The sequence below is a fragment of the Nipponia nippon genome, unplaced genomic scaffold (assembly GCF_047370975.1).
Source record: "Nipponia nippon isolate SJK-2023a ecotype South Korea unplaced genomic scaffold, ASM4737097v1 scaffold_16, whole genome shotgun sequence".
Taxonomy (NCBI): Eukaryota; Metazoa; Chordata; class Aves; order Pelecaniformes; family Threskiornithidae; genus Nipponia; species Nipponia nippon.
In genome coordinates, this window is record NW_028262332.1 from 1,160,669 (window position 1) to 1,188,292 (window position 27,624).

At 53.8% G+C, this 27,624-nt stretch overlaps 1 protein-coding gene across 15 annotated transcripts in view; it reads right to left on the bottom strand.

The window, feature by feature from the left end:
• GRIN1 (glutamate ionotropic receptor NMDA type subunit 1) overlaps positions 1-27,624 on the bottom strand; it is a 39,965-nt gene that overhangs the window by 6,693 nt on the left and 5,648 nt on the right. For 4 of the 15 annotated variants that reach the window (XR_015703679.1, XR_015703678.1, XM_087752831.1 and 1 more), the window contains exons 3-21: positions 21,863-22,039; positions 17,251-17,313; positions 16,402-16,502; positions 15,700-15,821; positions 15,001-15,175; positions 13,280-13,424; positions 13,097-13,180; positions 11,784-11,919; positions 10,738-10,865; positions 10,394-10,558; positions 9,939-10,057; positions 9,215-9,327; positions 8,579-8,727; positions 7,629-7,786; positions 7,006-7,167; positions 5,084-5,193; positions 3,772-3,917; positions 1,879-2,130; positions 1,033-1,143 (exon numbers count right to left, since the gene is read on the bottom strand). Coding sequence is in view for 13 of the 15 variants with exons in the window: in XM_087752831.1 (XP_087608957.1) it covers positions 1,033-1,143; positions 1,879-2,130; positions 3,772-3,917; positions 5,084-5,193; positions 7,006-7,167; positions 7,629-7,786; positions 8,579-8,727; positions 9,215-9,327; positions 9,939-10,057; positions 10,394-10,558; positions 10,738-10,865; positions 11,784-11,919; positions 13,097-13,180; positions 13,280-13,424; positions 15,001-15,175; positions 15,700-15,821; positions 16,402-16,502; positions 17,251-17,313; positions 21,863-22,039 (2,616 nt within the window). In the remaining 2 variants the exon portion in view is untranslated. Of the gene's footprint in view, positions 1-1,032; positions 1,144-1,878; positions 2,131-2,291; positions 2,334-3,771; positions 3,918-5,083; positions 5,194-7,005; positions 7,168-7,628; positions 7,787-8,578; positions 8,728-9,214; positions 9,328-9,938; positions 10,058-10,393; positions 10,559-10,737; positions 10,866-11,783; positions 11,920-13,096; positions 13,181-13,279; positions 13,425-15,000; positions 15,176-15,699; positions 15,822-16,401; positions 16,503-17,250; positions 17,314-21,862; positions 22,040-27,624 lie in introns of those variants that run through there. The other 11 variants (XM_087752835.1, XM_087752833.1, XM_087752839.1 and 8 more) reach the window with 8 other exon arrangements.

Sequence of the window (27,624 nt, forward strand, 5' to 3'; positions counted from 1 at the left end):
GCCGCCGTCCCCCCGTCCCCGTCGTGCCTCGCGCCTCGGGCAGCCTGGTGGGGAGCCTGTTCTGAGCAACCCTGGGCAGAAACCCGCCGGTCGCCCCGGGGAGGCGATTTCGGCAAGCCCGTCGCGCCGGGAGGTTGGGCAGCAAAACGCAGCGGCCGCTGCCACACGAGACAACAGAGTAGCCACAGTGCAGAGTGTCATACAACAGACGGCAACATGCAGAGGGACACCGGCTCAGTCCGACAGACCAACAGCCCAACCTGACGCTGAAGAGTGTCTGAAGCTCCAGCACGAGCAGACACGTTTGCACATTTGGAAACAGCTGGCTTTAGAGGCAGCAATTTGGAAATTTTCTCTGGTTACGTGAGAGCAGTTTTACTCCGAGGCGGAAAGCACAAGTTTGAACCAAGGTTGGGTCTTTAACAACCTCCTCTTTCAAGCCTTTGCGTCTCTTTTCTAGAGCTGCGTTACTGCTGACGATAACCAGAGACAGCTGTCACTCCTGTGCTGAGGACTACGTCCCGAATGCTAATCGTCACAAACAAAAATCACATGTAGAGAATGTGACACGCATGGCTCTCGGTGAGGTGACACGGTGCCCAAATTAAATCGGGGTGATTGTTTTTAGGCATACAATGACAAACAGGTACAGGAACACTCAGGAACAGAAAAAAAAAAAAAAAAAAAAAGTCATCTGTTTCAAGAGGTCAGCACCAGTAAGGTGAGCGAAGCACAGAGAGGAACATCAGAAATCATCCAGGCAAAAAGAAAACAAAAAACAAAACAAAAACTCGGTTGCATCTCCCAACTCATCACAGGACTCCAAGCCACCTCCTGCCTGCCCTCCAGGATCCCAGCATCCTTTCAGGTACACGGGATGACTGACTCACTGACTGACTGACTGACTGGTGACGAACATGAGCTATGCATGTACACTGGCAGCTTCGGGATGGGTGTGTGGCAGTCGATGGGATGGCAGAAGAGAGAAAGAGAGAGAAAGAGAGAGGGCAGAATTGTTCTTCTTCCTCTTACCGTATCCTTGGAGGACCTACGTCTCTTGAAGCTGGAGGCCAGGGTGGAGGTGATGGACCTAAAAGTGGCTTTCTTTTTAGGGTCAGGTTCTGCTCTACCACTTTTTCTATCCTAAAATGAATATGTATAAGTGATTAGATCTCTAGTGTGTTGTTGGAAACGCTAAATCTATTTGAATACTGCCCCGTGTCATGTCCTTCATTTAGGTGAGAAAGCTACTGGAGGTGTCCTGTCACTCCCAGTCCTCCAAGGGCCTCCGTGACCCACGGCTCCAGCACGGCCGTCACACTGCTACAGCTACGGGGCCGGCCTCGCATCTGGAGTGCTGGAAACCCTCTGGGGAGTAGCCCTGCTCTCCTGGGTGTCTGCGTCCAGGCCGGCACAGCTGACCTCGCTTCCTGGGGATGCTCTGCCTGGCGCCCTGCCCCTCGCTTCCACCGCTAGCCTGGCCAGACCGAGAGGTGAGATGCTGCACCTACCACTAAAAAAAAAATAAAAATTGCTCAGGGCCTTTTCTGAGGCTGAATCCTAGTGCCACAAGAGAGAGAGAGGACTGCATTGAAAGAGAAGTCATTGTATGAATATTCTGTAAAAAAATGTATTCAAAAATTTAAATGACGCAGTTGTGCAAAGCCGAACGTGGTTGTTGGTGGTGGTGGTGTTTTTTTTTTCCAAAGTAAAACAGGTTAAAAAAAAGAAGGAAACTGTAAGAAAAAGAAAAGGAAAAAAAATAAAGGAAAAGAAAGGGAGGAGGCAAAGCGTTAGCGCTATGATGTCATCGGGTCGGGATGAACTCAAAGAGAAACAGAACTGAAAAATGTAGCCATTGGTGTTAGCGAGTCGGACCTGGTTAGCGCAGGCTGGGAGCACCAGCCGCCATGGTGCGGGGGCAGCGAGCCGTGGGGACCGGCCGCGCTCTGCGGCGGGCGCTGAGAACGATTCCTCCCCAATTGCTTTCGTGCCAATGAGTGTGACCTTTCCGACGGGGGACGGAGTGACCAGGTCTGGCTCTGCTACCGCACGGGGGTAACCAAAATGTATCCCGCTGGTGCGTAGAGCATGCTCGGGGATACATTTGCTCCTCCTTCTCAGTTCTCTCTTTTGCGGACATGCACAAACGGAAAGGAAAGCAAGATGAATGGAATGAAATGTCTTTTTCTTCCATGGCATCTCAGGAAATAGCCATGGCAAAACTGTGATCCCAAAAACCATTATTTTTGTTTGTTTGTTTTAACAAATAAATCTTTCCACTTGCCTACCTTCTAGCAATGTACCAGATACTAGTGCTCTGACGTTTCCTCCTGTGGAAAAGTCTTACAATGTCAAACGGCTCTTTACCATGAGGCTGTTTACCCCCACAGGGCAGCATGCTTTGCTCACAGTCCCACAGACTCTGCCCAAGGACCCAGTGCAGTATTTTCTAGAAGGTTGGCAAGTGAAAAATGGCAGTGCGACTAGTGTGCTCTGTCCCAGCAGCCTTAACCCCCTCGGTGCTGCTGCTTTTTGGAAGCAAAGGAAAAAAAAAAAAGGAAAAAAAGAAAAAAATAGAGAAATGGCTTTTCCGAGACTCTTAATCAGTGAACTGAACCCAGCGAGCTCTCAGGATACAGCAGCCCGGCCTTGTCCTTCCCCTCGCTGCTCTCGGGCAGGTCGCCTCCACCCGGGCAGCCCACCCGCACACGCCAGCCAGCGCTGCTCCCACAGGGCCACCACTCCGGGCTCATTTTGGGGTCCCCGAGCCTCCTTCTCTCTTTCATTCACTGGCTCTGCTGCAACCGGCAGTCTCCTTTAGTCGCCTAAAGGATCTCTTGCTCTTTGAACGCCGGTTTGCTTCCCCAAGGAAGAAAAGCAGCCCGGGTAATTCAGAGAGAGCCTCCAGCTGCCCTAAACTGGGGTTCAGGGGCACCGTGGGTCTCATCCCCAAAAGCAACGGGGTAAGGGAAGCGTGAGGCTGGTGGCCCACGGACGTGCCCACGGCTCAGTGTCACTGCCAGGCACCACTGACCCTCCCAGACTCCCCTGCCTGAGCGGCACAGAGGTGTTTCAGGGGTGGGAGAAGCCAGGGAGAGCAATGGCCCCACGGAAGGGACCAGGGGGAGCCTTGGCATGGACAGGTAACACCAGCACTGCTGGCTCCCATGTGGGGAGATGTCCTTGTCTCCAAATGACAAGAGCACGCACCACCTCTTTTTGGAGTCGGTCCTGGGTATGACAAGGGCTACCACACCCCTGGGGAGTGGGCAGGGAGGGGATGGAAACCATCCCTGGAGCATTTCTCCACCTGAGCACCTGGCAGGGATGCTCAGCGGCAGCGGTTTAACCCTCCCGTCTGCTGGTGAGCACGACCGGAGCTGGGCAGCAGGGCAGGGCGCCTGTAAAGGGAGCCACGCCAGCACCGCTTGCTTAGCCAGGGCAAGATGTGGCTCCGGCACATGGTCCCCAGCAGAGCAAAGTCCCCGTCCCGAGCACCACTGGGGGCATTTGGGCCAGGTCTCTGTCCCAGTTTGAGCTGTGCACAACGCCTCCCAGGAGAGAGAGCAATGGCCAAGGGCAGCTCCCGGGGACACGGTAGGGGTCCTATAGCTCGCTAGGCGCCCAGTAATGCCCGGCTGGAGTTACTGGGGTGTGGGGTGGGAGACAGAGGGCCCCATGCTAATCCACAGTTCTGCATTCACTGATTTGGTGAAGGAATGGAAAACGCACCTGTTGGAGATTTGCTCTAAAAACGATTTGTCCTACCTGCAGGTTTTTCCTCCACACATTAACGGCCGCAAACGCCAGCTGCATCTGCTTCCTCCGCGCGTCCTTATGCCTTTTGTAAGCTATTTCTATGAATATTAAAAATATCCCGGCAACAATACCTCCAGCCACCAGCATAAACACACCTGAAATAAGCAGGAAAGTTACAGGGGGCAATGGAAATTGCACCATGACACTTCATTTCCTCTGCATCACGCTCAGCAACAGGAGCATCTGCCAACCCAGGGACCCCCAGCCCCCCGCCATCTCCCCGCAGTCCTGGAGGGGCTGGGGAGGGGAACCCCGCGAAGCAGGGCAGGTGCTGCAGGTTGGGCACCCGCGGTGACGGGCTGAAAGGCGATGGGGTGCTGGATGTCCGTGCAAGCTCCTGTCGGTCGGGCACAGGGCACCGGCTGTGCTGCAGCGATGCTGGGGTAGGCACGGCGTGCTGGGTACTGCACCGAGCACCAGGGCAGACCCCATCCCCTGGGGCTGTAGGGTCGTTTGCACCAGAAACTCAGCTCTGGCACTCCTGTTTGGCTCATCGGGAGGGACAGCCATGCACAGAGCTCTCTGTGCTGTCCTCGGCCAGCTGCAACCCTCAGGGCTGACATTTTGGGAGTGGTGTCTTGAGAAGAAGGAGCAAAGTGCCCTCTCTCTGGATGCTTCTGCCCTGGCCCGCGGTGCCAGTGAGGATGGAGTCCCATCGGACACCCCTTATCCTGCATCGCCACACTGGTTGGGTGAAGGACCAGCAGCATGGCATCGCTGCAAAGGGAGAGCCCGTCTGGGGGAATTCACAGTCTTTGCAAAGAAGGACCAAGAAAAACTCCCTCTGTACTGATTATCCTCCTCCTGGCCCCTGCCCGCTGCCCAGGGCCAGCCGGGACACGCTCCTCAGGGCTGGGGGGCTGCCCCTCGCCGCCAGCTCCCTCCTGCAGCAGGGTCCTCACTCGCCTCTGCGGCCGCTCTCGCCTCCCCCGAGGTGCTGCTCCCCTCTCTCTGCCTTGGCGACAGCTCTGATTTCACTGTGACAGCCGCAGTTTGGCCAGAGCAGAGGGAGGGGAGCAATGTTCAAAGCAGGACAGCCCCACCGATGAGAAAGCCACCCCAGGGAAGGTGGGGAAAGCTTCGTGGAGCTGTTTCGGACAAGGTGGGATTGGAGCCCAACACAGCAGCCTCCCAGCGCTAGGAAAGCACAAACCCAGAAGAAGCAGAGCTTTGGCCCGAAAGGAGAGCCCCGGAGAGGAGAATGTCTTGAGCGAAAGCAGGCTACCCAGCGAAGAGGAAGAAAGAGGTTTGCAGAACAAACCTGCCATATTTTCAAAGGTGAGTGTTGCTGGGGCATTGCTACGGGAATCACACTCCTGATACCTCACCCAAGTCTTGTCCAAATCCTCCATGAAGCCGTTCTCGTGGGACCTGAAAGCACAAGGAGACAGGACAGAGTAGTCACTGGGGACCAGAAGCTGGGGCACATACTCTGTGCCTTCATGCCCTGCGTCCTAGGACTCTGCACTTGTCTGCAGCCTACAAACACATAAACCGATGGTGCGTGTGTGTGTGTGTGCGCGCGCACGCCTGGCTGACTGCGTATGCATGCACACGCATGTGCTTGTACGGTTTTGTGTAGAGAGTGTCTGCAGTGGGTGTCCACACCACATGTGTTCGCACACTGCCCTGCGCACAGCCAGTGCTGCCACGAACCATGTGCACAGTGCAGCGGGTGCGAGGAGGCGTCCACAGCCCCCTGGTGCCACCGCCCCATAGCTGAGAGCCAGAGAGCTGGCCGGCTGCTGCCAAGAAGAGCCATGTGTAAGCTTGGATCCCAAGGGGCAAGATGGAGCTGACGGGTGTAGGCAGGGTTTGAACAGTGTGTTTGGAGGGAGGCTGCAGGCAGCTGACAGGAGCCACATCCCCGGTGCCCTCCTGCGCAATCCCCCCACCTGCCAGGGCCACTTGGGAGCTCAGGCAATGCCAGACCCCAATCCTGTCTGGTGATCACCAGCACCCTCCAGACCATGGCCAGGGAATAACCGCTGCCTGGCTCCCCTGCTGTGCACGGCGAGGGCTGGGACTCCCCAACGACCTGGTGTCACAGTTTGGGAGGAAACAAACCATGTCCCTGCAGTGCCCGTCTCTGCCTGAACAGCTAGTGGGGATGGAGGTGGGCACAGAGCACACGTCCCACCATGGATCCCCCTGCACTTTTCTTCCTCTTGTTCCTGGCACATCCCCATCACCTTCCTGGGCCACCTGTAGCCCTGGGCTTCCCCATCCTCTCCCAGGAGGACACCAAGGGCTCCTGTTGCGTCTCCGGGCTTCTCACCTTGTTGTCCCAAATCCCATCTGTCCCACTGCCACCCATCGCCATGGTAAAACCATCCCACAGATGGGGTCCCATGGCTCCCTATGTTACCCTGGGTCCTGCCTGTGTCTTCCGCATCCTGCCCATCCTCTCTCTCAGGCCTTTCATCTCCACATCTTGGCCCACCCTGGTGGCTTCTGACCCTGTCTCTTTGTAAAATTAATCTCGCATGTCCCCCTCCCTCCACTTGCTGCTTCCCAGCTACCTGTTACTCCATCACCACATTCCTCTCTCTTCAATGAGTGTGGCATTTCCAAACTAATACAAGGAAATCCCTTTTTACCCATAATATCAGATTGACTTGTGGCACCCCACGCTGCAGGCTCATGCTGGTATAAAAGCCTTAGTTGGACTCGACAGGGGTCCTGACATATCTGTGCCTAACAGGAATAGCCAGAGTTGAAAGAAAAGCCCCTGGAAGATCAAGCCAGGGCAGCGCAATGCTATCGGCCAGGCTGAGCTTGTAGGGAGAAGTAGGGAAATGGCAGCACCCCTGCCTGCTGCTGCAGCCCATGCCCTGCTCACAAGGACCGGGTGCTGGATGGCCCCAGGGCTGCTCTCTGCCAGCTTCACCTATGCCCCTGCGGCCAACCATGGCTCCTGCTCCTGCCCTGCCCTGCTCTGCTCTGCCCTCCCACCAGCTCTGTGCTGCTCCCCCAGCCCTGCGAGCCGGAGCTGGGACTGCGGGTGCCCACCCCGGTCACTCGGGCACATGCCCTTGGTCAGCGGTGGCACAGCAGCCCCCAGAGCCCCTGTCCCTGCAGAGGGTTTGGAGGGCTGGGGTGGCAGTGCCTGGCATGAGGTTACTTGCGTGCTAAGACATGCAGCATTCGGGGCAAGCCACGTGCTGAGAGCCGTATACGGACTTGAGGATGGCCAAGGAGACGTTCTGCTTCCATGGGCTGTCCTTGCGCATCCCAATCCCGAAGCCGGAGCGGAAGAAAAGCTCCCCTGTCGTCACCAGGTCACACTTCTGGGAGGCCTCAAACTCCAGCACCGCTGAGTCCCAGATGAAGGCGTGGAGCTTGCTGGACACCGGGAGAGGATAGAGAGATAAGCCCAGCTTGTCTGCAGCCACCATGGGAGAAGCAAGGGTGCTCCCAGTCCTAATTTAAACACTGATTAGCATCGCCCTCCTCCCAGCAGGGTCTGCCTATGTGCTGCTGGGAGGCAAAAGACTTGGCAAATTTTTTGAGGAGTGCAAGGGGTTTATATGGGATCTGAAGCCACGCAGCCTTGCACAGAAGCAACCACAGAGGCCAGAAAGGGAGGCCATGGCCAGGGCCAGGGCTCCGAATGTGCCTTTCCCCACGGAGACCTTGTGCTGTCCATCTGGAGAGCTGGCACACACTAGGACTAGGCAGGTCCCATCAAGCCATGCTTTGACTGCAGCTTCCTCCAAGTTTGCATCAGCCCTCCTTGCTCCATCAAACTGCAGCCCCCCAAAACTCTTCCCAGCATGGCCAGACAAGGTGCTGGTCCCACTCACTTGTCCCTCACTGCCTGGATGGCTTCGGCAGCGCTCTCATAGTTGTGCTTCTCCATGTGCCGGTACATGGTGCTCAGCTCCACCTGCCGTCGGAAGTAGATGTCCACCGAGCTCTGCTTCACCGTGGCATAGATAAACTTATCAGAGGGGTTGCGCAGCTGAAAGGCAAGGGCAGGGCTCCTATTTCTTCTGTCCTTCATCAACCAAACTGGCTCACCCCAAAGCTGTGTTTCCTAATTTCCCATCCCCTTCAGGGACCTGTTTCCCAGAGAAGACCTTGATCTCCTCAGCGGAGCTGAAGGTGCCATGGGGCAGTGGATGCCATCGGGCAGCTGATGCTCTGGGACCATGGTGGCGGGGCAGGGGACGTTATGGGACAGGGACACTGTGGCACTGAGGATGCAGGAGGCCTGTGGATGCCATGGGGCTGGCAGTGCCATGGGCAGAGGGTGCAGGATGCTGTGGGTCGGTGCTGCTGTGGGGTACATTCCTGCATGCCTGGGCTGATAAGCTGTGGCTGTGTCCTTGCCAGAGTAGGAAATGGGTTTGAGGCACGCTGGTATCTGCTGAGAGTATTGACTGCACCGCAGGGACAATTTCATTAGTTATAACTCATCCATAATGAATTGTTTCCTCATTGGTTAGTGCAGGCTCTCCAGGAACTGGCAGGCACTCTGGCTGGGTATGTGCTATTTCTGGACAAGGTTTTCCCTGCTGATCCCTGTGCCTGTCCATTCCCACCCAGCACAGGGGCTCAGACCCACCAGCGACAGCCCCAGGCAGAGCTACCTGGTACTCGGCCCCCTGGCACAGACCCACAACCATGTTAAAGCAGGGCTCCAGGTACTACAAGCCATATTATATGAGCCAGGAGACACCCACTGGAGGCATCTCCTGCTTCTCTGCCCAGATGTGGACAGGGAAGGGGAAAGCAAGCAAGGGGTTATTACCCGGGGGTCGTTGATGCCCGTAATTCTCTCCTCAGGCCGGTCTAACACCAGGAAGGCTGCCAGGTTGGCAGTGTATGAAGCCACAATGATCATAGCGAAGCCAGCCCACACCATGCCAAGAATACGGGCAGAGAAACTCCGGGGAGCCCCTGGAGGGAGAGAGGCAAGATCAGACTGGCATGACAAGGGCTTGACTTGGTCACCAAGCCACGTCCATCCCACACGAGACCGATGGCAGCTGCAGATGTGCCCCATCTATCTGCTCTGCTGACAGCCATGCCAGGAGCTCCTGCACTGCCCACACCAAGAAAAACCCATGCCTCCTTCCAGGGCATGATGTGTCTCACCCTGAGCAGATGGGTAGGAGAAGCAGCCCAAGAAGGACCCGTTTCCCATCACTGATGGTGAGGGGTGGCAGGATGGTCTGCACAGGTAGTGCCACACCCCCAGCACCACCGAATTCCCCACCAGCCCATTCCAGGGAAGGCTCAGGGAATGAGGGCTGTACCCATTCCCATTCTGCCACAGAAAGGAGGCAGTGGAAGAGGGCATGAGCTTCTCCCCCAGCCCGGTGTGCCCCCCAGCTCAGGGCCAGGGCCGCAGGGCAGAGCAGTCCTGCTGCGTCCTGCAACGCACCTTCTCCAATGCCGGAGTTCAGCAGTACTCCCCAGGAGAACCACATGGCCGAGGAGAGGGTCAGGGCATCTTCCTCTTCCTCCTCGCTGTTCACTTTGAACCGGCCAAACGGGCTGGAAAACAAGAGAGAGCTCTTCTTATATCCCTTAGGCTGGTTCCCAGGCCTCTCTGCTGTGTCCTGATGTAGCCCTACATCACTCGTCCCTACAGACTGTGCCTGTGCCCCAAACAGCTCCTTACCCCTGATGTCCCACTGCCCTGCATGTCCCCTCTGCTGATCTGCAACCTTGTCCAGCTCACACTGGTACTAGTCCCATTACGCTTCTCTCTGGGCCAGAAAGATCATCTGATCCTGGCCATCTTCAGCCTCTCCCACTGCAACATGGAGGGCTCACTGCAGATTAACCAAGCTGACTTGGGGTCAAGGAAGGGGACTAACTCAGAGCCCAGGAGGTGACAATCCCCTTGGTCAGGCATTGGCACGGCACCTGGTCTGACAGACGTGTTCCCACATATCCAGATCTCTCAGCTTAGCAGGAGCCAGAGAGGCCAGGAGCCTCAGCACAGGGCTGGTGGGGCAAGGAAAGTGGGTTTAGTGCCTGCAAGAGCCTCCTGAAGGGCTGCAGGGCTGTGCCTGAGCAAGATACTGCGGGGACCCAGGAGGCAGTTCCCAGGAGCACCTCCCCGTCCCCTCCAGCCCTTGGGTGACCCAAAGCACACTCACCTGAATCGGTCTAAGAGGTACAGCATCACTGCCACCACGTGTACAGACAGCCCCACCAGCAGCCAAAGCGTGCTCTGGAAAGGCTGCATGAACGAGTCCAGGGTGCTGCGGGGGATTTCCTAGCACAGAGGAGAGAGGTGAACAGCGCTGGCACCCATCATGCCTGCACCTTGCCCACCTGGCTGGACTCATGAGGGCCCCAGCCCTGCTCCGAGCTCCTCCTGCTCTGCTACACAGGAGGGCTCAGGGTGGCTGAGACAAGACCCAGCATTAAAACCAGCAACCCGGAGGCTGGCACCCCACAGCAAAGGCTGGGATTTGCGGCAGCTGCCCTGGGGTGGGCAAGGGGTAGCAGCTGGGGGAGCTGGGCATGGTGCAGGCATGGCACGTGTCTGCAAGCTGGGGAGCAAGGGGCACCTCCCCTGTTCTACAAAGCATCCCAGCCCAGCCCATACCTTCTTCACAAGGATGGTGAGGCCCTGGTACTTGAAGGGCTTGGAGAACTCAATGTACTGTGCCCGCTCATTGTTGATGGTGAGAGGAGCCACAATCATGTCCGCTTGGCCGCTCAGCAGCTCCCCCATCATCCCGTTCCACTCCTTCTTGTTGCTGTTGTTAACCTGCCGGAGAGCCAGCGCGGGATCAGCCCACTGCCCTGACACGCGTCCCCCACCAGCCAGGACCCCAACACATGTGGCCCTGGACTGCCCTCCCACCCCACCCCTGCTCCGGAGAAGGGCCTGGGGGTGTTTGAAGACACGATACAGGCAAAGAGATATCACAGGCTGCCCAAACTCACCCGCTCTTGGGTACCAAATTTACCATCAGCCACCAGGTGAACCTCGTAGGTGAAGTTCATCACACCGGCCAGCCGGATGAGCAGGTCAATGCAGAAGCCGTAGCAGCACAGTGCCACGGTGGGGCGGCCTGCGGGCAGGAGAAAATGGGGGGATGAGTGGAGGCAGCCCTTTGCCAGGGACCCCATGCAGGATCCATGGCTGTCCCCAGTGAGAGCAGCCACCTGCACAGCTCTGGTTTCATACAAGATATAATCATGTTATTCAGGCCGGGCCATCCACCTTGATGATCCTCTGCCACTGCCTCCATCGTCTATGGGTGCTGGGGAAAAGGGATCTCTTTCATTTGCTATGTCCCAGTTGAGGTGGGCTGAAAGTTGGTGCTACCAACGCACTGCGGGGGACAGAGGGTCTTGGTGCATGCAGGCTGTGCTGGAGGAGTGCTGACATAAACCCATCAGGTTCAACACAGCCCAGGACACAACTCAGGGCTGCGGGGGGGAGTTGTGCATGGAGGAAAGTGTGATGGGCCAAGGGGATGCACTTCAGGTGGATTTGGGCAAGCCTGGCATTGCTAAGCAGCTCACGCCTCCAGTGCACACTCCTAATCCTGAAACAGACTTTCCATAATAAAATGGTTTGAAACTGGTGGTGTTAGTACCAGTGCAGCGGGTGCTAATGTGCCTTGGGGTTCTCGCTTCTGCTTGAGATCAAGGCAAAGAGAACTGGAGCATGTCAGGAGACAGAAACATGGGATGCAATCCTCCGAAACAGCCCTGGAGCCCACTCAGAAGAGAGACAGCGGGAAAGTCATCTCTTGGGGTGAAAAACCTGAATCCCAGTGCCCCGTTATGGCACACCACTGCTGTGGGGCTGAACTGACGAGGGGGGCATTTGGGGGCTGAATGTGCTGTCACCTTTCTGTTCCTCATCCTCTGGGCCTCTTGTGTGACTGAGCACCCTCCCTGGGGACCCCTTCTTGAGACGGGAGTCTTCATCAGCTGGGTGGGCTGGGGGAGCTGCTGTGCTCACCGCCAGACCGAGTTACCTGGGATGGTCTCGTTGGGTCCAGTGCAAAAGACCTTTTTCACAGGGTCTCCATTGATGGTGAATTCCTCCCTGCATGTCCCGTCTGCTTGCGTGGGCTTCACATACACAAAGGGCTCTTGGTGGATTGTCACAATCTGCAGGGCGAAGCGCAAACACCCGCTGGTCTCCGTTCCCCTCCAGAGCTATCTCCCGCTGGGTGGGGAGCTGGGCTGCCCTCTCCATGCAAGCATGGCCAAAATGCCACAGTGCCCTCCTCAGCTGCCATCTCAGCACGTGAGACTGCTCAGTCCAGCAGTGGGACCTGGCTTTGACATGGGGAACATTTGCTTTCCCTGCATCCAAGGAACAGCCATATCAGCATCCTCCTTCGTGTGACACTTTCACCTCAGCCTCAAAGCCTTTCAGACTCCTCTCCCTAACAGTAGGCTGATGAGAGCCACTGCATAGCCAGGATTAGTGCCCTGAATGGTGGTCTAGACACTGTCACACTGCCCCCGGCTAATGCAGATATTTCAGTCCTGCCCTGGACCTTTTCAGTAAAGCAGCACCACAACGCATCTGCACCACCTCTGCAGGAAAGGGCTCACTGCCGGTTAGAATGTTTGATTTCCCTTGCCTGGACAGTAGGACAAATGAACGGTCATACCGGTAAGACTAGCCTGCCCAGGATCCAGTCACTAAAGTGGCTGCTGGGCTATGCTTCAGGGAAGGGCATGAGAAGCAAAGCAAGAGTGGAGGGACCTTCTCCCAGTGTCACTGCCAGCTTCTGGCCACCAGCTCTTCAGGGATTTCCTGAGCCCAACATTGCAGCCACCAGCCCACCCACCCTCCACTACCTTGTTTAATCTCCTTTTGAACCTCTTTCCTTCTGGCCTCTGCACTGTCTAGCAGCAACAGGCTCCAGAACTGAACTATGCCTTGGCCAGAGGAGCCTATTCTTGTATTTCCTGGAAACCTGTGCCAGGTGCCCTCTGGCTCCCAAGCCCTGAGGAATGGTGAACGCCTTATCCCTCCATCCCTTCTCTGTTGTTCTCTCTCATATCCCCTTTCCAGTCTCTTTCCAAACCAAAGGATGCCTGCCACCCTGTCTAGTTTGTCTTCAGCTGGAAGTTGTGCTCTAGCTCTGAACACCCTCCAGTACCTTCTCTAAGCTGTTCTGCTGTATCCTCCCTGAGATGGAAGGTGCCATGGGTTTGCAAATGCTGCTGACAGCTGCAGGGGCAGCAGTGGAAGTGGGAGGCAGATAAAGTCACAGCCCTGCATGCAGAGAGCTGAGGAGACCTGGCACCTCCTATTGCCATTTGCTGTTACCTTCAACTTCGTCGACATCTGATAGCCTTGAGGTTTCTCAGTTTCTCCCCCTGGCCAGATAATCTTCCGGTCGTTGGTCAAGACCTGCGATCAATCCCAGAGGAAGGAGATAGACACGAGGCCATAGGTAGACACCCCAGTGCACACATCCCTCCTACCCAACCTGTCCAGGCCTGTACGTACGTGGCTGCCGTTGTAAATCCCAACTTGGACCAGTTTCCGATTCTGCAGGTTCATGATGCTGTAGTTGGCAAACTTCCTGTCCCCATCCTCATTGAATTCCACCCGTCCAGTGACACCCTCCGAGTACTTGGAGGACATCAACACTCTATGGAGAGAAACACAGCAGGGCTAACCTAGAAAACCTGCTGTGGCCATTGGGACACCGAAGAAGGCATCAGAAAGGAAAATGTTTTCTCTCGGTTGCCTGCCATATGCCCACTACTCTATAGAAGTCCAGTCAAGGCTACCTATGGTCTGTTCATAGCCCTGTGTTCATCCCCTCGTGGTGGGTGGAGTCAGTTTCCCAAATGTGGCACTACCATATCTGTTGTCATTGCCCCTTGTTTTCCACCAGATCGGTCCCATTCCCTTAAGGAGCGATCTGTCCCACAGCACCCAAGGACACCTTCCTCTGGGGGTCTCTTGGGAGCTGTGTCCATGCCACCGCTCCTGGTGCTTCTGTCTGGCACCAGCCCATCACAGCCTGGGTAGTGCCCCAGGCACAAACGTACACTGCCAAGGGGAGAACAAGCCCCCCAAACCCTGGAAAGACGATAGTGAAGACACAGAAGAACTGCCTGAGCCACTTGCAGTGCACCGTAAAGAACAACTTCAAATAGCTCATGCCAAAGATCATGTCGCTGCAGAGGATGCCAGAATTTTTTCTAAAATAGTCTCCAGGCTTTGCAGGTCCCATGCTCAACAGAACCCAGATCTACCGAAAGGGCATCCCACAGACACCATGACCATGTCTACAGAGAACAACCCCTGGCACAAGATACCACTGCCAAAAGCAACACCCTGGTGCCGGGTTGCACGCTGCAGAGAGCAGCCCTCCCACACGGGGAGCCATGCTGCAAAAGGAATTGCTGCTTTACCAAGATCCAGCCTGCAGAAGAGGCCCTTGTGGCTCCAGCACCTGCAGTGACACAGCACAAAACCCCACGCAGCACAAAGATTGGGTTCTGGGAAGCACATGCAGCATCTGCTGATCACACTGCCCATGGCAGCGAGATGCAACACGCACATGCTCTGACCTGCTGAGACCCCACCAACCAAAACCAAAGCACCAGTATTTGCTACACCAGAGAGCAAGCCTGTCCCATGCATGGAGATCTCTTGCTGCCAAGTCCTGCTTGCAGCATGCTGATCCATGCTGCAGCCCTGAAATGTTCAGCAAGAAACGTGTCCACAGCACTGAGCTCCCATTCACAGAAATATCCCCCTACCCTGATTTGGCAGAAAACTCCCTTTCTCCCCTCTTCCACCCACAGAATTAAGATCCAGACCAGAGGAGATCATCCCTCCATGGTCCCCAGATCTCTTCCTCCTAGAGTTGTTCTCTCCCCACACTGATCCCAGCTGCTGAAACATTGGCCAGGAGAGCATGGGTTGGCATGGACCCAGTTGGTGCCAGGCACCAGGATGATGCCTAAACAGCCTGGACAAACTGGGATCCAGTGCCTGAGCCCGTGTCCTGGCTAGTTTTCTAGGACAAATGTAGCCCTCACATCTGAATCATGCAGGAGAGTCCAAGGAGTCCTGTGCCACATGCCTCAAAGCTTTAGTGACACATACTCTGAACAAAGCTACCATGCTGCCCTTTTCCACATGCTCCCACCTTTTCCAGCTCTCCCCCAGCAGGTCCTCTGCTCCCTCCAGCAGGGCCCTTCCCCAAATACCTCTTGAAAAGGGGTCCCGTCTTCCAGATGTTGGTGTTGCCCACACAGCCCCGCGGCGGGTCTGTGATATTCTCCTTCTCAAACAAGTCGTGCACGGCCTGGGCCACCACTGCGACAGCGTCGCTGATGTGGGCTGACTCATTCTTCCCATTGATGAGCTGCAAACCGATCACTCCTGCCGTGACCAGAAAGGAGAAGGCATGTCAGCAGGGCACACTGGTTGCTCCGGCGCTCCTCCCACCCGCAGGGCTCGGGGGCCAGCAAGCACATGGTTATGGGGCGGAGGATCCCTCAGATGCAGCGGGGGAGTTGTCTGAGCTTCAGGCAGGGGCAAGCAGGGCAAGAGTCTGCAGCAGTGCTGGACTGGCACCGTCGTGGCTGCTGGATGGGGACTGGGGACAGCTACGCGGACTGCTGACACCCCATGCTCCATCCCCATCCTCTTGCCCAAGCCTTTCCCCCCGGTGATGGTGAGCTGGATTTGGGGCATGGCAGCATGGCCAAGGCTGCTGCCTCCCCATGCGGGCAAAGAGAGTGGAGAGCAACATGTGGGACCCTCCACTCATGTGGAACAACCACGGCATCACGTTCCCCCAGCCCGAGGGGTCCCTGGGAGGGCAGGTGCTGCTCATCCCAGCTCTGAGCAGGCTCCTTCGAGCCTGGCCGACAGCGGGACAGGCGCCTCCGGCGGGTGCCTACCATCAGGGGCGTAACGCAGGGCATTGCCCGATATCTCCCGTTCCCCCACCAGCCACACGTAGCCGGAGCCCGTCATATTGAGCATGGCTGCTGATCTGTACACCGTGGCCGCATCATCCTCACTGCAATGAGAAGAAGGGAATGGCAATGTGGCTCCAGGTGCCGGATGACCCCTCTTCTCCTGTATCGGACCCCATGGGGGTGGCAGAGCCAGGGAAAACACAACCCCAGGCAGCCCTCCTCTGATAGCTGGTTCTCCTGGGCAATTCCTTGATGCCATGAGAACCTTTCTCTCAGCTTCGTCTGATCCCACAGCACCCAGCACTGCTGAGCATCTGCAAATCTGGCCCGTTCCTTATTGCTCCCCATCTGTAGGGGCAACAAGACTCCTCTGCTTCACAGGTGGATCAGGGTACATCATCAGTAACTATTGCTGCTTCTGCAGCTGCTAACACTTTGCAGGACAGGCAGACATCTCAACCACGCCCATGATTGCAAGCTCCCTGGCCAGCAGCACACACAACACAGCATCCACTGCCTGCCTGGGACACGGGGCTTTATGTGGGGTTTCTCCCATGCTCCTTGAGAGGACGACCTGCTCCAGATCTGCACTGACTGCGCTGCTGGGCAGCGTTGCAAAGGGGAGAGTGAGGAAATCAGAGCAGTGAGGGGAAGGGATGGGATGGGACGGCTCGGCCTTACCTGGCAGAAAGGATGATGACGCGAGCCTCCAGCTCCTTAGCCTCCAGCAGTAGCGATGTCACATTTTTGGTTCCGGGGTCAAACTGAAGCACTTTCTCAGCCTGTGATTGGTATGAGCAAAGCTGGTTAGTGTGGGAGCCCCAGGACTGCCTGTGAGAGCCATGCTATCTAGAAAAGGGTCAAGAGAATTCATTAAACTGCACAAAAGTCTGCTAAATAAGGTTGGTTACAGCTACTTTTTTCTTTTTTTGTTTTCTTTTCTTTCTTTTCTTTCTGTCCTTCCTTCCTTTCTTTTTTAAGGTTTTGGCTTTTTGGGTTTTTTTTGCACTGTGCATGCAAACTGAAGTCAATCAAGACCCAAAAAGAGGCGTGCATTGTACAGGAAAGAGAAAAAGGCTTTGAAATGCAATTGAAAACTCAAACGAGTGTTGTTTTTCAAAAACATGGGAAATGAAAAAAACATATTGCACAGGGTTAACCTTTGGGAGTAAAAGTGAGCAACTTACACCAAGGAACCGTTTCCTTTGGGGAGGAAAGGGGGTTGGTTCAACTTTTCAAAAAAAAAAAAAAAAAAACTTGCAAGTTAATTACTGGTTCACATGCATGTTTCAAAAAGAAATCCTTCCAGGGTCAGCTGGCTACGTTTCCATTCTCAAGTCCAAACCAAACTATCTCAACATAAAAACGTGCTACCAAGAAACATAGTCATGGATCTTTTTTTTTTTCTTTCTTTTCTTTTCTTTTTTTCTCTTTCTCTTTTTTTTTTCTTTTTTATTTTTCTGGTGGCTGTGGCTATTTTTCATTTGCTAGTTAGGTTGGTGGGCGGCGTGCATTTCCATGCATATATACCTTGGGTCCTCGCTTGTTGTCATAGGAAAGTTGGTCGAGGTTTTCATAGTTCCTTTTTTTACTCTGATGAATAATGTGCACAGAGAAAATATGTAGACACAGAAGAATATTATAAACAGTTGAAAATGACGTGTAGTAAAGCAATCCAACATCCACCTCCTCCTCCACTGTTTGCTAAAGGGTCTCTATAACGCTGGAGCTCGCAAAAACCACTATCAGGAGAGAGTGCCTCAGCTCTCACGGGAGCGTCAGGGTGCAAAGCCGTATCGGTTAGAGCAAGCCTGAGTGTCACAGCTGTTGCGATGCAGTTGCATTTCCCTTGTGGGACTGGGGAATTCTTCAGCAAGAATATTTATCTTAAACTCAGAAACAATCTATGCATCTCTAAGGGCCTAAGTGGTGGGATTTCCATGGAATTACTGTGGAAGTAAAGGACAAAATGTTGTGTACGGAAAGTGCTGGATAAACGCAAACTGTTACAGTTAATAGTATTCGCATTACTACTGTCACTATTATCGTTACAATCCTGTTCACCCTAAGAGAGTTCACAGCAAATGAGGTGTCTCAGCTGAACTTCTCACCTCCTGCAAGGAGGGAGCAGCTCTTTGGAGCTCTGTTGCTGTCCAAAAGAGAAAGAAAAAGCTCGCTAGGTCCCATGTTGGCTCAAAGCGTGACAATATGAAGCAATGGTGATCATGGGATGACATTGCAGCTTTTACCTGGTGCCTGGGAAGGGCCGAGGGCACCTCGTGGCTCTGTGGCACACGGGTGGCCCTGGGAAGTGCAGCTGCCGGAGACCACGGTGCCCGTAACCTGGCCCTACACGTGGCTAGTAGGGTTCACTGCTTGGTGGTCTCCATGTTGCTGGCCGGAGCATCACACCTGGACTAGGGGCAAGTGGCTGAGCATGCACTGACCCTGCAGATGACGGACCGGAGCAGAGCAGACTCCCTGCCTTGTCTCCTGCCTGAGCCACTTCTGCTGTTCAGCCCCAAAGGAGCCAGGGGCATGAAACCTGCTTCTGGAGGTTTCCTCTCCTCCAGGCAGCTGAGGGCTGACGGCCTCTGCCCTCAGAAGCCTTGGCCCTGCAGCAGCATGCACGGAGCCCCGTGGATCTTCCTGGGAGCAGCCCCTGTGGCCATGCCAATAACATCAACCTGATTGATAGTGCCTGTGGGATAGTGCTTGGCAGGTTTTGGTGGGACATAGTCTGACCCCTTCCTCTCGGCCCCGTCCCACCCCAGCTGGGCATCCCTGATCTGTGCGTATGGGGTACGGGACACGGCTCTATTCCGATCTCCATTTCACAGCACCTTATGGCAATGGCAACTGACCCCTGCCAGGAACCTGACCCTTTGCACCCCAGTAATGCAAGGGTTCATGTTCCCAGGTTGTTCCTTAGGCAGCCAGGTTTTATCTCTGCATCTTGCTTTCCAAACTGAATAGCTTGTTTCTTCCTGAGCACTCAGACCAGTCTTCGGCAGGACATTTTGCCAGGTTTCCTTTTCGTGCAGCTGTGTGATCTTTCCTTTCTTCTCCTTGAACACAGCCTGGCAGGTTTTTCATTGATCAAAGAAGTTGGGTCCTTGTAAGGAAAAGTATCTGAGGAGGCAAAATGTGCTCGGAGCCCAGGTCTGAGTTCACTTCTGATGATGTCCACGGCAGGGATTTCTGCAATGGCTTCTTAGAGTCTGCTCAGATCGCAGTGAGACCTGGAGTAACAACTGCCTCCAGGGAGAGCAGAGCCACAGCAGCAGGACAGCATGAATGTTCTCCAACGAAGAGACATTGGCCACTTTTCCTCAGGCATCATCAATTTAGCTGGAAACTTGGTCATCCCTCTTGCAGCCTCCAGCCACGAATCACCCCATGTGCCCAGGATGGGCTGGTGCCCTGACCCAAGCTGGTCAGCAAAGTGAAGCAGAGTCCTGGGTGCAGCAAAGCTGGACCCAATGGTACCTGATAACCTCTGTGTCCCCTTGTCCCCATCTCTATTGCCAGAACTAGACCGGTAATGTCTCCTTTCTTTCCACTTTTTCTGTGTGGTCCTGCAGCACTTCCCTGCTCCTCAGCCCACGCAGAGACCCACAAATTCAAAAGTCACTTTCCACCATGTTCTTCAGCCTTCACTCAAAAAATTACCACTTTTGTGAACACCACTGTCCCAGAGGAAGGGAGTCAGCACACCAGGGACCTGCCACCTCTGACTTGGACAAAGTCTGATTTTCACGGCATCTGGCGTTTCCCCCTGAACCCAAGCAGCGCTGGTGCAACGGTGGGCCTGCCCAGATGAATGAGCGGAGTTGTACTGGGATGAAGCAGTAGCTCCAGGCTGAGCGTTACTGCAGGCGGACCTAAGACAAGGCTAGCATGTGGGGTGCACTGGGGCTGGCCAGCCTGGCCCGAGTGCTGCGCTCTGAATACCTGCCTGAAGTGCAAATCCATGCAGCGGTGCCTGCGTGACCCCCAGAGCTGGCACAGACTCCAGGGGACAAGCCATGCTCAGATCCAAGAGCTCAGGCGGGCAGGTGAGCCTCTGACCCAGCCCAGGTCCTTGGGGGCTGTGATCCAAGCCTTGAAGAGGTCAAGAGCAGGTCTCCTGCCTGCTTCCTCCCCATGGCCCAGGCTGGCCTTGAGGAGGTTGGGGAGGGGTCCAGGGTACCACGTCACAGCATGAAGAGAGTTAGCACACCAGTGATTAGAATAACAATTCGCAGAAGAGATAGAGGAAGAGGGGAAAGCCCTGATGGGGGTTATCTACCTTCCAGACCAGTCAGACCAGCCAGTTTGACTAGAGCAAGCTCCTCAAGGGAAAAGAAACAAGATGCTGTGGCACATCCCAAAGGGAAGACAAGGTGGCCTACCATCACAGAGCATATGCCCCAGTCTGGAGGATGGCCAGGGCATTTGCAGTAGCCCAATGGCTGCCAGGAAGCACCAAGACATGTCACAGATGCAGTGCAAATGGGGGGAAGATCTGAGGACAAACCCTTACTCCCCCATCTTTCAAGCCCCCTATCTCAAAGGCTATCCTGTAGGATGGGCAAGTTAGAGAAGAAATACACCCTGTGCTTGGGAGCATTTAATGAGCAGGGAGTGGAGGCATGAGAGGGGATGCATGTGATCTGCAGGAAAACAGAAGGTGGAAATCAAAAAGTGCAAGGAAGGGGATGACAGACTGACAGTGGGAACAACCTTTCCACAGGTCTCCCTGGGTGAGGAACACTGTGCTGGGAAGAGGCTTTGGAGAGAAATACCGGCCCACTGTCACCCAGCAGGAAGCTGCCTTTGGAGGCAGGAGGATCCCACCATGGTTGGTGGCACACCAGTGTCTCATGATGGCCCAGGACGCAGCAAGGATGAAACTTCTTGGAAATCACCACCAAAAACAAAAGCCTGTTGGTCAATGTGGCTTGTGCCAGCCCGCACTCCTGCACCAGTTGTTCCTCCAGTGGCTTGACAAGAGGTGACGAAGAGCAGTGGCAGGCTGCTCTCGCTGGTCTCTCAGCTCAGCTGCCAACTCCAAGCACAAGAAGTGTCTACAGCCACATCTCCTCAACAGCCAACTGCCAAATGTCCAGCGGCTGCTGCTGGGGCTGGAGAAGAGCAGGTTGTGGTCCCTGCCTGTGACCCAGGAAGGAGCAGCCAGGAACGGGATGCCTGCCCTGACGCTGCTGGAGACTTGGAGATGGGCTTGGACTCTGTCCACCTGAAGGGGACCTCGCCTCGGCAAGAGGATGTGCTGGGACTTCACCTCGTGTGGCAGGAGGTGGTTCCTTGCTTTCCAGACAGGCGCCTGCCTTTGAACCACTGCAGCCGAACGGCTCCCTGTGTTCTCCTTCCCTGCTTGGCTTGATCACTTGCTTGGTCCTTTTACTCAATGGCAGCACGTCTATGGTAGTCTTTCTGAATTTCTAGCAGGCTCGGGGACCTCCCCTGCCTCCCTCCCTGCTCCCCTGCGTGGCCCTGAGTGCAGGTGCAGTGCACCTCCTCGATAAAGCTGCTCCCACCAGCCACAACCGCCCTCTTGTAACAGCATGGGGTGTCAGGAAAGCAGCGTTTGGCATGTGCTTCAATGGAGATGGGAACAGGGCGTCAGCCTGCAGCCGCAGAGCTGACAGCTTTATAGAGAGGGTGCATTATACCTCCGGGCATCAATGCGCCGGCTGCCCTTGCCCCTCCTAAGCCACTAAGGTGAGCTCCGGTTAGCCAATTCAGAAGCTGCTTTTCGGGGTTGGTTTGGCAGTGCTGGGTCTGCCTGGCCCCTGGGTGGCTGTATTGGGGCAGGTGCTTCCCTAAGCTGAGCGCCTGGTCCTCTCCTTAGATGGGAATCTTGGGCGAGGCATTTGCAGAGCTCCAGGTTATCCTTCCCTTCATTTTGTAGTCGATTTACATGTAGGAGATTTTGACCATGGCAAAGCAAGTGAAATGAATAAAGTACAAAGTTCTGTCAGGTACTAGTCAGACACTGTTGATGCTTTAAGCATGTTAGCCATGTTACAATGGAAAGAAAAGGTGTTTTACATACAGAAATCTACATACATACAACAGCCCGAGACTTCTAGTTTTGTTGTTGCTTAAACAAAGTACAAGACAATGTTCAGGAACTGACCTTGGACTCTCTCTCCTCCAAGAGGGTCTCCAGCTTCTTTTGTGCAGCACGACCTTCGTGGTCGTCACTGACTATCAGAATGACGTGATTCCAGTTGAAGACTCTCATCATCTCAAACCAGACGTTGGCCTGGTGAGAGTATGGTGGGACTGTGCGCAAAAAGGACAGGTGGATGCTCTGCAAGGAAGAACAAGAGCTAAACATAGACTGGTTGGGTCATTGGCCAGGGTGCGTCTCGGGGACCGGGCAGGTTTGCAGGGACAGGGCTGGGATCACAAGGCCAAAGAGGCAGAGCAGCAATTTTTGGTAGACCTTTGGGTTGCACGCTTTGAGCTAGCCTCTGGGACCTGCACTCCTTTCCTCTGGCTGAGAAGCAAACCCTGGCTACAATTTCGTAGCTCTCTCTGGTTAATCCAGCACATGGGAGAGGGTTTTTTGCTTTGTGGTCTGTGGTGAAGAAAAGCCTGTCCAGCAACGAACTGTCAGCAACATTCAGTGCAAATATAGCCTTTCCTCTTGACTTTTTGAAAATATTACTGAGCAAAGGACATCAAAAAGAAAACGAATTCCCTTCAGAGAGCGACAAGGAGCAGCGGCAGGTATGTATTAGTTTTTTGTCATGGAGAAGTTCAGAAAAGCAGTTTTATAATATGCTGTTTGGCTGTTTCTAGGTCAGCTTGTTCTGCAGCAGCACACAGGAGGCAGCTCTGGACTCATGCCCCAGCTAACCTATCTGATTTGGTTAAAGACATCATTATGGTTGGATGATTGAGCAATAGCAATTCCAGCCTAATTAAGTACAGCACTCTTTGGGGAGCAACTGGACCAAAAGCTGTAGCTGACGGAGGGGTTTCAAAAAATGCAAAAGGCCCTAGAGTCAAATATTAGAAAGTGAAAGTGCTAGCACTCAGCATGGACGCTACTTGACAAACCAGCTACGTGCTGGAGGGAGGCAGAAGTCTGAACAGGAGAGGACAAAATGGAAAGCACCATAATATTTCTTTTTTAAGGCTGAGATTGTCCTCTGGACCAAACAGGGCTTGTCCAGACCTGCTCATCCAGGGACCTGACCCAGCATGGGTCAGAAATGTCCTGAATGCGCCAAAATAATTCACTCTGGAAGAGAAAGGGCATCATGTCCACCCTGGACCCGCACAGGAGGGACAGACAGACCAGATAATGCCTTTTCCTCACACGCAGCACGATGATAAAGTCAAATCAAACCGTGCAATGTATAGGAAACACCACAAAACCCCTGTCATGGTCAGGGCTCTCTGCAGTGGGACAACGTGTGCGTTCTGCTGCCCTGGCCCAAAACACAGAAATGAGCGAGGCAGCAGCAAAAATACCAAAGTACTGGAAATATTTCCTAATTACTGAAGACCGAGAATAGCTGTGGATGTTTAATCGAAGAAGGAAACGAACCAGGACAGCTGTAATAAGCGTCTCAGAGCTGCAGTTTTGTGTGACTGATACAAACAGTCCCAATTACACGAAGAGCAGGAGAAATGCAGCTCACCCCACAAGTCCAGGACTAATCAACGGGATCGGGAAGAAGCCCCATAAGGACAAACAGTGGAAGGACAACTATGGTCTCCACACCAACACGGTGCTCAAGCTCTCCTTGGACTCAGCAGAGATGCCCAGGTATTGCCAGGTCCAGCTCCACACCTCGGGCCGGGGGCACGCAAGATGGGGCTGAGCATTTTTAGGTTTTAATCCCTTAGCATTTTTAATTGCTTTAAGGAAATCCATGGTAATGGAAAAATGGGAATGGGAAAAAAAATCAGAAGAGAAATTAAAAAAGAACAGAATAGCTAATAGCAAAAAAAAGATCAGAAAAATACAGGCTAAAAAAGATCAAAAATCTAACTTAAAATTATTTCAATCCTTTTTTGAAATGAAAACATCTTTGAAATTTCAATATATTGCATCAAATTATTCTCTGGTTTCCCAACTAGCTCGGAAAAATGCTGTTTAAACTGATTGTGGCTTTCTTAAGTGTTATAAATACATGTCACTAGGTTCAGATGAACAAATTTTACTGAAAAGTTGTTGGAGAGCAATTTGGTTTAACAGTTTAGGCAAATTTGCTTTCTGAGGTGGTGTCAAAAGGGTCATGGACTTGCTGTGATGGTATCTCAGCTCTTGGATTACAGAATGGTAGTTTTTAAATAGGATAATGAAGAATAACTAATTACAACTGCCAAGTCTAGATTTCAGGATGAGCACTCACATTCTGCGCTCAGCTTGTGAAGCACCTGGGACTCCTGAACTTCTCTGCAGGGCCCAAAGGTTGGCAGAAAAGTGAAAGTAAAGTCCCCCCTAAAGGTTAACGAGTCCAACTTGTGATGGGCAGAGGCAGTTTGCAAACAGGTTTTGTGTGATTTGATAACCCACATCACAGCATAGGCAGTGACAGGACTCTGGCAAATCCCTCTGAACCCAGCACAGAGCTTTCCCGGCCATGGGCACGGGCACATGGAGCTGTACTGCAAAGTATATGGATGCAATGATTTTTGGCATCGTAGTAAGCCCTTTTTTAGGCAAATAACTGTTATAAAGACCTGACATTTTAACACAGTCTCCATGAGACAACTGTCACCCATTTTGGCTGCACCACTCATCACACTGTCGCTGAAGTACTGCTACGAGTGCTTTGACGCTGAGCTGTCACAGGTCATAGCCCGCTCCCCTCAGATCAGGCACACAGCAAAAATGCTCCTAATTACAAATCAGCAGTTTGCCTTGTAAGATGTTTTGCAGGATTCACATCATTTGCTCTCCTCCGAGTGTGCCTGCTGCATGCCAGGAGGGCTGGGATATGAGCGTGGGAATCGGTCAGCAGACCCGAGCCGAGGAGCAGCTTTCTGCAATGTCCCCTCCTATCTCCCACCAAAACCTGACTGCTCAGCCCTGTGCTTCCTCACTTAATTCTATTTCTGCGAAAGGTAAGTAAATACAGGTTGGGACTGAATCCAGGCTTCCACATGGATTCAGCTCAGCAGAAACCCACAGGGCTGGAGCCTAAACGCACTGGGGATGAGTGTGGTTATGAGGCTGGGGACATGACCTGGGTCCAGTCTCTTAGGAATCACAAATTATTAGTGGTACAGACTTTGTTGACATGAGTATGCCTGAAGAGGAGCTGAATTTGAGTAGATCATGTCTGTGTGTATGCACGTATGCAAGCAAGGACTCTGTCTATGCATAAATGTAGGCATATACACGCAGAAAGCATGTGTGTGCATGTACCCATGTAGGGAACGTGCTTGGGCGCTTGAATAGCTGCGCACAAAGAGTCTGCACGTGGCCATGCCATGCCTGGGGGAGGGCGCACGCGTGGGTGCCTGTCGATGGAGTCTGCATGCATAGGGGATGTGCACATGTATAGGGAGTGTGCAGGCATGGCTGTGGGGCCAGCAGGCAGTGCAAGTGTGTCCATATAAGGACCACATACAGGTCCATGAGTGAAAGGGTTCCTATCTTCTTTACCTCTGTCTGCCTAAGAGCTCATCACAGCTCACGGTCCATGGCTGGTAGAGTAATTTTTCCTACAGGCTTGAGGAAATGATGTGCTTTTTTTTTCATTACCTAGGGAAATAATGGGGTCAGTCCCCCTTTTAGCAATGCACCCCAAAACCGAGCTGTCTGGGCAGTTTCGAGGAGATTGACAGAGATCCCGATATAAGTTCCTGATAATTTAGCAAAAATCATCAGCTGGGTACAGAAAAGAAGCCTTGGCCAGTGTCTCCATGGAAGGAGTCCAGGCTGCTCTGCCCCCTGCTCTGCTCAGCCTGCCCACCAGCCAGCACACGTGTCTCTGAGCCCCACCAGAAAGCAGCCTGCCCACTGCCCCGCGTGATAGCTGTGGACGTGGGAGGGAGCTGAGAGAACTCTGCAATAGCTGAGACGTGTGCTGGGAGGGATTTTAGTGGGGGCAGACTTATGGAAAGCTCAGGCGCAAACGCATCGTATGCCTTTCCCCTGCAGTGCCCGGAGAAAAGGACTTGTTATCCTCTGGGGAATGGCCCGGGACTGCAGCAGCAGCCTTGTGGAGTGGTAGGGCTGCTCTGTCCTCCTCCCAGCTTGAATCCTGAGAGCCTGTGAAGAGCTCTCCTCTGCTGGGATGAGTGGGCTCCATCACTGCCATCAGCGCAGGCTGCAGCGCACAGAGCCCCTCATCTGCTCTGACGCACTGCAGGCCGGCCCTGTGACGGCTGTGCTGCTTGCCGGTGGCTGTGAGACCCGTTCCCGGGGCAAATGTCTCTGCGTGACATTAACCAGCCTCTCCAGTCGCTTCTTGCAGGTGCCAGTGAAGGAGTCCTGACCCTGACCTCAGTCGAGGGAAATCACTTTTCTCCCTGCTTTCAGTGCAGCTTCCCACGGTGACTAACACCATTTCTGCTGAGCGTTGGTTGCCAGTGAGACCAATAATAAAGAAAAATACCCGTCTCAGTGAGCGGTAACCCCTGAGAGGGCATGGAGTGGTTATACTGAGACAAGGGACCAAGGAAAAGCCATTCACAGGCCCAGGCTGGAGAGAGAGAGAAAAAGAGAGAGACAGACCTCATTTCAACTGCCAGGACCAGGTGCTGGACATTGAAATGGCTCTCCAAGCATAGAATGACTAAACTCCATTTTCCATCTCCCTTCATCCATTTCCATGTCCCTTCATCCCCATCACGTAGGTGTGCTCCCACATGGTGGTGACGAACAGCACCAGACCTTCCCAGCTCTTGAGCTGCGCATTTCCCCACGAGCTTCATTCTCATGCTCTCAGTGTTATTTCATATTTCTCATATTGTCAAGACGTCAATGTCATCTCATTTTTTCAGCTGAGATGTAAAGGAGATATAAGTACCCCCAATGACACATGGGGAACAGAAGCACTAAAGCCATAGTCCAGCCTGTCCGTTCAGGGGGGCCCAGCATGAGAAGGTCAGAGCGTGATTTTTGCAGTGCTCAGTCCATGAGGAGTCCACGAAGGGCTCTCCACAGTGACAGACACCACAGCGATGGGTACCACTCTGCTGCCATTACCGTGAGACCCTCCCCTCTCCTCCTGCAGTTCCCTGCTCACCTCGCTCAGAGGTGATCGGGATTTCAGAGACCCCCTCGCCGTGCAGGCAGGACTGTGCTGAATGATGTGAGGATCTCAGTGAAGAAACAGGTTTCATAAAACATCTTTCCTAAGATGTACACGCAAGGAGGCCAAACAAAGGCTGCCAAGTCAGAGTTCTCAGCTTGATAGCTGTAATACCATTTCTAGAACAAATAGTTCTTTGAATACTGGGAGCAATAAAGCTTGCTTCCCTCGGGTATCTTTATTGAAAGACTGGCTACGGCTCATGGACCACTATGCTCAACTGGAGATGCTCCAAGAGCATCAAAAGGTACTGGGCAAACCTGTCCATGCCGAGGCCCACGCCTTTCGTCTCCCTAGCAGCTTAACCTTGGGAGGACCATAATTAACTCTGAGACTTCAACCCCCTGTGAAATTTAGCTAAAATTGGCTGATGCCTTCAAAACCAATCAGGGGCATACACACAAAGTGATCTTACAAGCTTGTTTCCATAGAAACTAAGCTGAAAGATATAATTTCCTGAATTAAAAAAAAAGACAAGCTGATCAGTGGAAGCCAAAAAGGGAACAGCTGAATGTCCCTGTGTCGCACCAGCCAGCCTGTCCTGCATGGGGAGTGCAGAGCCTTGCACCGTCCTGTCCCATGCCTTCTCACTCCCTTGCTCTGCTGTCCTCCA